This window comes from Sinocyclocheilus anshuiensis, unplaced genomic scaffold, assembly GCF_001515605.1.
Source record: "Sinocyclocheilus anshuiensis isolate Anshui unplaced genomic scaffold, SAMN03320099.WGS_v1.1 scaffold217, whole genome shotgun sequence".
Lineage (NCBI taxonomy): Eukaryota > Metazoa > Chordata > Actinopteri > Cypriniformes > Cyprinidae > Sinocyclocheilus > Sinocyclocheilus anshuiensis.
In genome coordinates this window covers 1568642-1579261 of record NW_015536538.1, presented here as the reverse complement: position 1 = coordinate 1579261, position 10620 = coordinate 1568642, and the positions used below count along the sequence as shown (strand labels likewise).

Here is a 10620-nt window from a genome sequence, read left to right as displayed (position 1 = left end):
GGACAAATATGACTGCTGCACTCGCGTCTCACAGAAGAGATGTATAGAAAGCCATGCAATGTTAAAACAGTTTAAACTTTTAGAAAGCACGTCACGAATTTGTGAAATGCAGTCTTTGTGAATGGCATTTCGGCTCTTTGGATTAAGCAATGCATAAATACATGATGCTGTTTTGTTCATAATTGTTTATGCAATTTACAAAATTATATTTGATTTATAGACTTATTTCCTTGTGTTTACAATTTAAATGTGCTGCATTATTTTGCTCATTGCGCCCTCCTGTGGCCTCGGGAGACAAGACAACAGTTTCCTTAAAACCTATTTAATCTGCATATAAAACATTACAAATTAGATATTTGTTTAATTTTTATTGTGTGTTTGACTGTTAAAACAAAAATATTTGTTGTTTGTCTCAGTAAATTGGGTTAATTTAAAAATACAGTGGTTACATTTAAACATTCTTTTCTATTGCTTGGTTTTAAAAAAGGTTATAAAAAATGTCAATAATTATCGATACCAAACGATATGAAAAATTATATCGTTGATACATTTTTTAGCTATATCGCCCAGCCCTAATATATATATATATATATATTATAATTTAATGGACTATATATAGTTTAATGGACTAGTGAAAGTGTATAAGTGATAGTAGGACTAACCGGTCAAAAGATGTCGACTTCCAGACAAAGTCCACCTGGAAGTTATGCGGCACCTCCACAGGTGCACCAGCACTGCTGCGTAGCTCGATGGCGATTTCATCTCCATAATCTGAGAGGATCTCGGTTAAGGAATCAACCATACAATATAGCGCCCTGTAAGACACTTACATACTCGTACATCAAAACAGCACAGTAAGAACACGCTACTGACTTTCTGCTGATATAAAGAGTGCCTACAAAACTCATGGTCACGATGCAAGTGTGTTGTCTAAGTTTTGCTCTGCAGAGGTTGCAATTATGTTGCTATGTAGTTGCTAGTGTGTTCTGGGTGGGTGGTTGTTGTCAAGTCATTAATCCTAAGTATAAGCAATGCATTCCTATGCACATTATCAAGAGAAAATAATAGCTGTCATTGTGTGACAACAGCGAGTTTGATCTTTGCTGAAAGGATACTGTCCGGGACTTTGATGACGTGTCCAATCCCTTTCCACAGTGGAGCCATGTCTCCCTTATACCGCAGACAGATCTCATCTCCTTGCATCAGTCGCATGTCTGTTAAACATCACCCACACAGAGAAAACATAGTCAGAGAGACCACATTTTGCGGATTTATGCTCTAATAACAATAATAGAGCTATATATCCATCACATACACAAGTACAGCACCACAAACACACATGCACACACACACGCGCGCGCGCGCACACTCATGTCCGTGCACACATCGATGAGGGATGCATGGGACACGGTGTTAGGGATGGGATGGATATGAACCACTGGTAGACACAGAAGATGCTGAAAGTAAATATTACCACCTGAATCCGTCTTGGGCAGAGTGAAATAAGCTATCCGCTTTTTATTCAGTCCCAAATCCCACCTCACTGTTATATTGTCTTGAGTCTGAATTAAAAAGACAGGACATAAGCAAGCAGAATAAATATCAAATGTTTTAACATTCGCAGTCTCTGACACATTAAATCTGATTCTGTATTCGGACTTTGCACTTATAAACAACCTTTCTAAGAGAAAAGAAACTCATGTAATAGGAAAGATCAATCAAAAACACATCTGAATATGCATCTAGATTAATTCAATAGAATTTAAAATTAAAATAAAGAAATGGGGCTGAACAATTAATTGAAATAAAACAGGAATCACAATATAATTTTAAAATATACCTTTAGATACATAGACATGAAATTTCATCTCATAGGAAAACGATATCACATTTCAAATGGCAATCACAACATGATAAAATCACTTTTTGCTTGCAAAAATGTGCAACAGTCATGTTCAGAAATTAAAATCCCATCCATTCTGTACTAGCTATAAGTCAGTGTGATTTTAGCTTCATTTTTATGAAATCCTATTTAAATGACAAATTCCTGGTGAAGAACAACACTACCCATGATCCTTAACAAATATCCTCCAATCACAATCATGGCTGTTACCTTAGCCTAACAGTGACTACTCAATCCCATGAAGCACTGTGAATAATTGAATCAGTTTCTATTTATACCTTTGAAAGTACTTGAATAGTTTGTAATAAACCTCCAATACATTATATCTTATACTTGGAGATACGTTTATATTGCAGTACTATTGTGGATTTCACAGTAGCTCATATCCTCATAACAGACGTTACGCCAGATGCATTTGATTGTAGTTGGTTTGAATCAAATGTTGTAATGCAGAGATTTATTTCAGAGCTGGTTGGTCTGGTTCAGGGCTGAACTATTTATTGATTTTTTTTTACCAATGAAGAAAATGAACGGGAAAAGTTTTCACTTTTGAAAAATTGAACGGCTCCCGTTGCACTCCATAGTTCAAGCAGAAAGTTAACCAAAAAATAATAATAATTACTAACGCAATCATCATCACCATCATATCAGTACTATTGCATCTTCACTAGTTTAACCACAGGAATAACTGAAGAGCATAAAGGTTTTCATACTTGGGACTCTTTGAGTTTCTTGTCATAGTCAGCCTCTAGTTTGACCAGCGGCCCAAAGATGTTCTGGTACTGATAGGCATCTTCGTATCGCAGCAGAACGTGCTGAGGTTCCTCATCCACTCCAGGTTTCTCCAAATCTTCCAGGGTCGCTGTTGGGTTTTCCTGCAAACATGACAGAACGTACAGTCATGCAACAACAGGATGCTCAAAACTGCGTTCGTATTCATAAGAAAGCAGTAAGGATGCACGATATTGGATTTTTGCCAATATTTTTCAACTCATTTTGCCCGATACCGATATATTTCCTTTTGTTTGGAAACAACACCAAGTCTCTCCTGTGCAGAAATTATAAGCAAAGTATTTTTAATTTTGGTTACTTTTTAACAAGAACTTATTTGTTAGAATTAAATAAACAACAATGAAGGTTTTTTGGCAGTACATTGAAGCTTTGAAAATAACTATAGCCTAAATAAACTATATATCAATCGCTGCATTTTTCCCCCCAGAAAGATGCAGTGTTAACCCTGACATTTTATTTTAAGATTTAACATTTGTAAAAAGAGTTGTAAAAATTCAGAAAATCTTTTAGAGCTTATGATTTGTTAAAAAAATGAAACATATTACACATTAATGAATAAAACAGTATATATAAAATTAATTAAATTTAATTAAATTAAAAGTGTCATGTTTGATTTTTTTTTTCATGTAAGCTATAGATTCTGACCTTTAAATCAAAACATACTCATTATTTTATGACATCAATTACTGCTTTATTTAATCAGAAACACAGTCTAAATGTTATTTGGGTAGGCTATTTGACTTTTAATTTAAAGGGGTCCTATTATGCTTTTTCACTTTTTCAACTTTAGTTAGTCTGTAATGTTGCTGTTTGAGCATAAAAAAGATCTGCAAAGTTACAAAGTTCAAAGTCCACTTCAAAAGGAGATATTTTATTTAACAGAAATCACTTTTCAAAAACTACAACGAACGACTCGTTTGGACTACAACGCATATTTTCGGGATTTGTGATATCACAAATATCGACGAATAGGACGAGACCTGGTTGAGCTGCACTAGAGAAGGCAACGAGTGTTATCACTATGTCGGAGACACGCTAGCTTTCCCAAGGCAGACGAACTTAGAGTGGTTACAATCATCCGGGTTTAAATCGCGCTCAAATTGATTTGATATTGACGCAATATTTACACTGAAGCTTGCAGGCGGCTATGGTAAGGGGCGTGACATTTCCCGCTGCCGCTGCTGCACGTGCTATTACCGTTTACTCTATCATACACCAAACGCTTCATTCTGTACATGCTTTCACAGATTAATCACAGTCAATCTAATCATCATTCAGACAAAAATTTGCTTCAAGAATGAGCCACACTGCTGAGGTGATCTAATCACTAGCACACCCTGAGCACATGTGAGTTAACGCATTCCTCTTACAGACCTGCCAACCTTTGAAACATTTTTTGAGTACCATCAGTGTGACTGGGGGCGGGGGCGATATGTGGTGATACCGGGGGTCATATAGCCTTATCCTACATTACTTGAAGCTCCTTGATGGCTAATGTCAAAATCGTAATTGCACAATGTGCAAAATGCTAGACTTCATGTTAAATATTTTTCATAGGTTAGTACTCTGAGTCTGCACTCAGTTTGTGATATTCCTGTTATACAGTATTTTCGAGTAAACAGTAGGAATGGAACAATACAGTTAGCCCAAGGTTCAATAAATACCTCAGTTTTTTAAACACAGTTTTCAGTTTGGTTCTGATGGTTTGGCACAACAGAGTTCTTTTTAGCGATTTTAAATGCTATTTAAAAAAAAAACAAACTCCAGTATACTTTAAGTAAAACTCTTGTTTGTACACTGTAGAAAAACATGGATTATCACATGTCTACCCTAAATTTATTTTGAGAGAAGTATTATTTTTATAGATTGGCCATTATTTAGTGCTATGAACACATGTAATGTCTGTTTCATTCATACTGGATACTAGAGGGACCACCAGCACGGATCAGCTCTAGGCATGACGAAGCAGATATCGTCCTCTTTTGGAAGGCCAAACAAAGTAGTTTCGCTTTCACAACGAAACACAGCATCTCCACAACATGGCCGCGGTGGCAACAACAATACTACAGCGAGAATAAAAGTTACGCCTTCTTTCTTTGCGTTAACATTTGGGCGGTGTTACGCAAATCATCCCACATCGTGACGTACACATGTGGGGGCATGTTAGAATGAGCTGTTTTAGGTAGGCGTGGTTGACTCTTAACTTTTATAAAGAATATCTCTTTGAATTTGAGACTTTAGTATTCAGTTTGAATACCATCAGTGTGACCGGGAGGGGGGTGATACCGGGGATCATATAGCCTATTCCTACATTACAAAATGCTAGACTTCATGTTAAATATTTTAGTACTCAAGAGTCTGCACTCAGTTTGTGATATTCCTGTTATACAGTATTTTAGAGTAAACAGTAGGAATGCAACAATACAGTTAGCCCAAGGTTCAATAAATACCTCAGTTTTTTAAACAGTTTTCAGTTTGGTTCTGATGGTTTGGCACAACAGAGTTCTTTTTAGCGATTTTAAATGCTATTTAAAAAAAACAAACTCCAGTATACTTTAAGTAAAACTCTTGTTTGTACACTGTAGAAAAACATGGATTATCACATGTCTACCCTAAATTTATTTTGAGAGAAGTATTATTTTTATAGATTGGCCATTATTTAGTGCTATGAACACATGTAATGTCTGTTTCATTCATACTGGATTCTAGAGGGCGCCCCTGCACAGAAAGTCGACATATGCATCACCGAAGAAAGAGAGCTCACGACACCCAAACATGGACGCCAGTTTGGAGAGAAATAAAAAAACACGGAAAACGCTCTGATTGGTTGAACTCCTCATCTTTTTCTGTTTCTTGTTTACTGCGCGTGGACAGGTCACCGGGTTTTTGCGTAGTTTAGAGTGACAAATCGTACCAGCATACTTTAAGGTCAAAATGCTTACCCGCTACGCAAAATGCCTACAGGTTGGCAGGAGGTCTGCTCTCATCGGCAAGACATATCGGCATAATTTTTCATATCGGGCCGATGCCGACATTTACATTAAAAGCCATTATCGGCTGATTCCGATATCAGTCCGATAATATCGTGCATCCCTAGAAAGCAGTAAATCACAGTACCTTCCAGAGCTCCTCGAGTTTATTGATCTGCTGTGCTGTGATCTGACGGGCCCTCAGCTGCTCCTGTTCAGACGGGATCTTCACTAGCCAGGACAGGAAGCAGCGGTCCTGGATGAGGGGCTGCCACTGAGAGCTGTCCCAATTAATGTCCTTCAGACTGCTCTGACTGGCACACGGCTGCCTAAACACACAAACACACACCCATGAGACGGAGGGAGTGCACACGCTTGATAAGCGATGGCTGACAGCTTCTGATAAAACCAGCACCAGATTAAAATAAAAAATTGACTGTTGTGCCTTCACTGCTTGATTCAATTTACACAAAACATTTAAAATAAAATATTACAAAAACATTTTTAAAAATCATTGTCTCCTGGAAAAATGTAGGAAATGGGTTGAATTTGTATCATGTAAATATGTATGTAAATAGAAGGAGATTAATATATAAAATACTTTTATTTTATTGCCTAAACACACAAACAAACACACACACACACACACACACACACACACACACACACACACACACACACACACACACCCATGAGACAGAGGCAGTGCACACGCTTGATAAGCAATGGTTGACAGCTTCTGATAAAACCAGCACCAGATAAAATTATGCCAAAATTATGTTATGGTTTCACAGCTTCAAGTGGTGTGATTAAATTTTCACTAAACATTTCAAATAAAATAGTAAAAAAATAAACATTTTTAAAAATTATCCAGTCTCCTGGAAAAATGGAGGAAATGGGTTGCATTTGTATCAAAAAGATGGACTGATTTTGTTGCTACACATAATTTAAGAGCAGATTAATATATAGAATAATGACTTTAATGAAAGTCGTTTCAGTTTATTTTGAATGGAATTTAATTAGGTCACACATTCTCTCCCTGGATGTACAGAGTTACTATTTCTACCTTTATTTTATTTTGTCTATCTAATATTTTATTTAATATATACATTTTATATACTATTTAATGTCATATTTAATATTTTATTATGATTATTATTAATTTGTGTATATATTTTTGTTTACCTTTATTTGTAAAAGAAAAAAAAAACAAGGCAATTGTTCTTGTGTTCATATTGCAAAAGGTACTTTATGATTGCATTGAGTTAGTACTATATGTAAATTGAAATATGGTATATGTTTGTACACCTAGACTGCTCGAATTAAATATAAAATAAAATTCATTCAGTCAACATGAGAGGTAAACTCCAGAAGAAAAAAAAAATCATGTTTGTATGCATTGATTTAATTTATGCATTTATTAATACAAACTATTTATTACAATGATTTAAGAATATTTAATATATTTTAGGTAAATAAAATATTTATAAAAATGACATAAAACATTTACACCTTTATCTATAAATATGCAATCATAAATACATTAAAAGCAATTATGCTAGCACACGAGGTACATAAAATACAGACCTGGTTTCTTACACTTCACACATCATGTAAAAATGAAAATACATGGGACTTTCCCATTTCACATTTTGAGTAAGCATGGACCATCACAGATGCAAAAAGAGTCTAAAAGCTCAATATTAACAGTTTAAAAGCCTTAAATCAATCCTGTAAATACAGATTGTGTCATACTCAAACAATAAAGAGGAAATCCAGCAGGTAGAAAAGATTTACAAGTTTTTTGTTATTACTAAAACCAATGACTAAATCTCCCTTTATTTACTGATGCCTAAAAGACATCAAATTAGATTTGGGTCAACCTAATCAAAATAAACTTTTTCCAGAATGACTGAATTTGAGTTTGTGAGTCAGAATGAAATGCTTCAAATGTTTCACCTGCACAGAAGCACCACAACAGAGTCGGCTTTAGCCGGGATGAAGCCGAGCAGGAAGACATTACGGCAGCCGCAGTTATAGCACTCCAGAACTGTCTCTCCCAGCGGTCCGTCCTTATGCAGCGTCACCTCCTTACATTTGGCCCTCACCAAGTGGTTCACAATATGACTGAGAAAACAAATGTGACAAGAATAATCATTTTAAGTTTTAACAATGCTTTGGTTAACAAAATTAATGGACTGGTGGACTCACCTGCCAGAGGTGTTACCGCGGCCGTTGCAGAACCATTTTTTGCTGGTGTTGCAATAGACCACACATGCTGGATCATGGATGCCACAGTAGCTGCAAACATACGAAACAAAAACCAGCCCACAAAATGATAATACTTACACACAATACCATTCAAAATTTGGAGTCAGTATGATTTATTAATGTTTCCTAGTCTTTTCTGCTAATCAAGGATGCATTTATTTGAATACAAATAGAGTAAATGCAGTAATATAGTGAAATATTATTACAATATCAAATAACTGCTTTCAATTTAAATACATTTTAAAATGTAATTTATTCCTGTGACGCAAAGCTGAATTTTCAGCATCATTACTCCAGTCTTTAGTGTCACATGATCCTTCAGAAATCATTCTAATATGCTGATTTGCTGCTTAAAGAAACATTTCTGATTATTATAAATGTTGAAAACACTTGTGCCGCTTCATATTTGAGTGGAAACCATGATACATAATTTTTTAGGAATCTTTGATGAACAGAAAGTTCAAAATATTTGATATTTGATTATAATCAGATATATTCAAATGTAATATTTGAAATCCAAATATATATAAAAATATTTGAAATAATAATCTTTTGTAACATTATAAAAGTATGTACCGTCACTTTTGATAAATTGAATGCATCCTCACGGAATAAAAATATTAATTTCTTTAAAATAAAAATCTTACATACACTACCTGTCAAATAATCTTTTTACAGGTAGTGTATGTACATTCAAATTATGAATATTAAAAAAAAATAAGATTAAAACTGGGAAAGTTTGGTGAAAATAATGACAATGTCAAGTGAAAATATAAACTTCCCTTTACACAATCATATAAATTATAACCTAAAATCTTGCTAATAAAGAACTACTTCAAAAACAAAAGACCTACATCAAGCATAATATACAATCAGAGGGGTCATGCACCACCTTTTACATAAATATGTTGCCTGGGACAACTGACATTTATTCAGCACAGTGTCATTACACAAAGAATACTGTGAGTGAACAACCAGGTAAGCATTTCAGAGAATTGTGTAGGGCTGTGCAGCAATTACGATATTATCGCAGACGATATATATCGCACACCCCTAATTTACACTAATGTTAAAATGACATTTTTATGTAATGCTCGAATAAAACGCATACCGTTCACTTTCAGAAGTTGTTGTAGGGGTGCTTTCTTATTAGAATCAGAACGAGCTTTTGGAATTTGGAATTTGTTGTAGTTTTACAGGAACTCTTGGTACATACATACAAATAACCATATATATATGACACAAGATAGTTATAGATAGGTTTCTTTTCCTCTTGCCTCTGTATAATGCATATCAGGGCTCCAGACTCATTCTTCCCACTGGTCGCTCTCTTGCAACTAACTTTCTCAGCCGGTCGCACGAGCACATGATTTGGTCGCAATACATATACATATATATATATATATTTTTTTTTTTGCGCTACAACATGGGATTATTCAAAAAGTAAAACTAACGGTGACAGTGCTTGCATGTTTTTTCCCCCCCCACAAGAATACCATCCATCGTTTCCTCAATATGCGTGTCATTTTTGCTGCGCGCAGCGAGTAGGTATACTCTCTAAGCGCTGTTTCGTTATGCTTTCGTTTGCCCTTTGATGTTTCTCATATGCAACAGAAATTGCAGCGCTTATGAGTTGACCAACGCGGTGGTCACGCCAGTGCGACTGCACACAAAATTTAGTTGCACAGGCAGAAAAAATGGTCACAGTCTGGAGCCCTGCATATTAAAGTTCGTAAGTGCAGCTTTGCTTTGTTTACAGCGGAAACCAAGAAAACACTGTATCATTGGCTGTGTTTACACTGCAAGTCTTAATGCACAGATCCGATCTTTTGACCATATCCGATTTTTTGGCACGTCTGTTTACATTCACTTTAGACTTATTTATATAATTCACGTCGAATGGCCATTATTATTTGCCAGCATGGACAACGGCTGTCATGGATATTTTGCAGCACAACATCTGACTGAACGGATAAAGACCTGAAAATAACGGTAATTTTAATCTGTTAAGACTATTTTATCTACAGCTCGTTAGAGGTAGAATTCTTTAGTGAAATAAAGATGATATTTATTGAAATGAATTCGAATTAAGGAGAGAGAGAGCGAGAGAGAGAGAGAGAACGAACGCATGCACCCACGTGCGATAACAAATTCCGATCTGTGTCAGATGTGAGCGAAAGATCGGATTTTTTGTGCCAGTGTAAATGCAGCCATTGTTCATAAGTGCAGCTGCTTTGTTTAGAGCGGAAACCAAGGAAATGCTTTAAGCGCCACCTGCTGGCAGAGAGTGAATCTGCGTCTCATTCAGCTCTGGTGAGTGCAGATATTTTCATGCAAATATTTTTTATGCATAGTTTCACAAAACTGAAGTCAAACCATTCTGTTTTTGCTTCAAATTTCGAAATGATACAATCTAATTGCAATCTAAATAACATGTATTTAGCATCTTTGTTTGGATCGTGATTAAAATGCAGTGGTTGCCTCTGATTTTAAATGGAAAAAGCACAGCCAAAGCCTTAGTTTATTTATATGAAGAGATTTATTTTATTTATATTATTCAATTATTTGAATTAGGATTTGTTTAAACATTTCAAGTTAGTTTTATTATTTGTCATATTTCAATTTCACAAAGAAATGTGCAGCATTTTGTTGGAGAAATAATAAAAGGACACCTTTTCATTTATA

At 35.3% G+C, this 10620-nt stretch overlaps 1 protein-coding gene across 1 annotated transcript in view; it reads right to left on the bottom strand.

Moving 5' to 3' along the window:
- LOC107696277 (regulator of nonsense transcripts 1-like) overlaps window positions 1–10620 on the bottom strand; it is a 31442-nt gene that overhangs the window by 14254 nt on the left and 6568 nt on the right. The window contains exons 3-9 of the mRNA XM_016496560.1: window positions 7876–7965; window positions 7624–7791; window positions 5813–5993; window positions 2617–2778; window positions 1475–1562; window positions 1116–1214; window positions 663–771 (exon numbers count right to left, since the gene is read on the bottom strand). Of these exons, the coding sequence (XP_016352046.1) occupies window positions 663–771; window positions 1116–1214; window positions 1475–1562; window positions 2617–2778; window positions 5813–5993; window positions 7624–7791; window positions 7876–7965 (897 nt within the window). The remainder of the gene's footprint in view (window positions 1–662; window positions 772–1115; window positions 1215–1474; window positions 1563–2616; window positions 2779–5812; window positions 5994–7623; window positions 7792–7875; window positions 7966–10620) is intronic.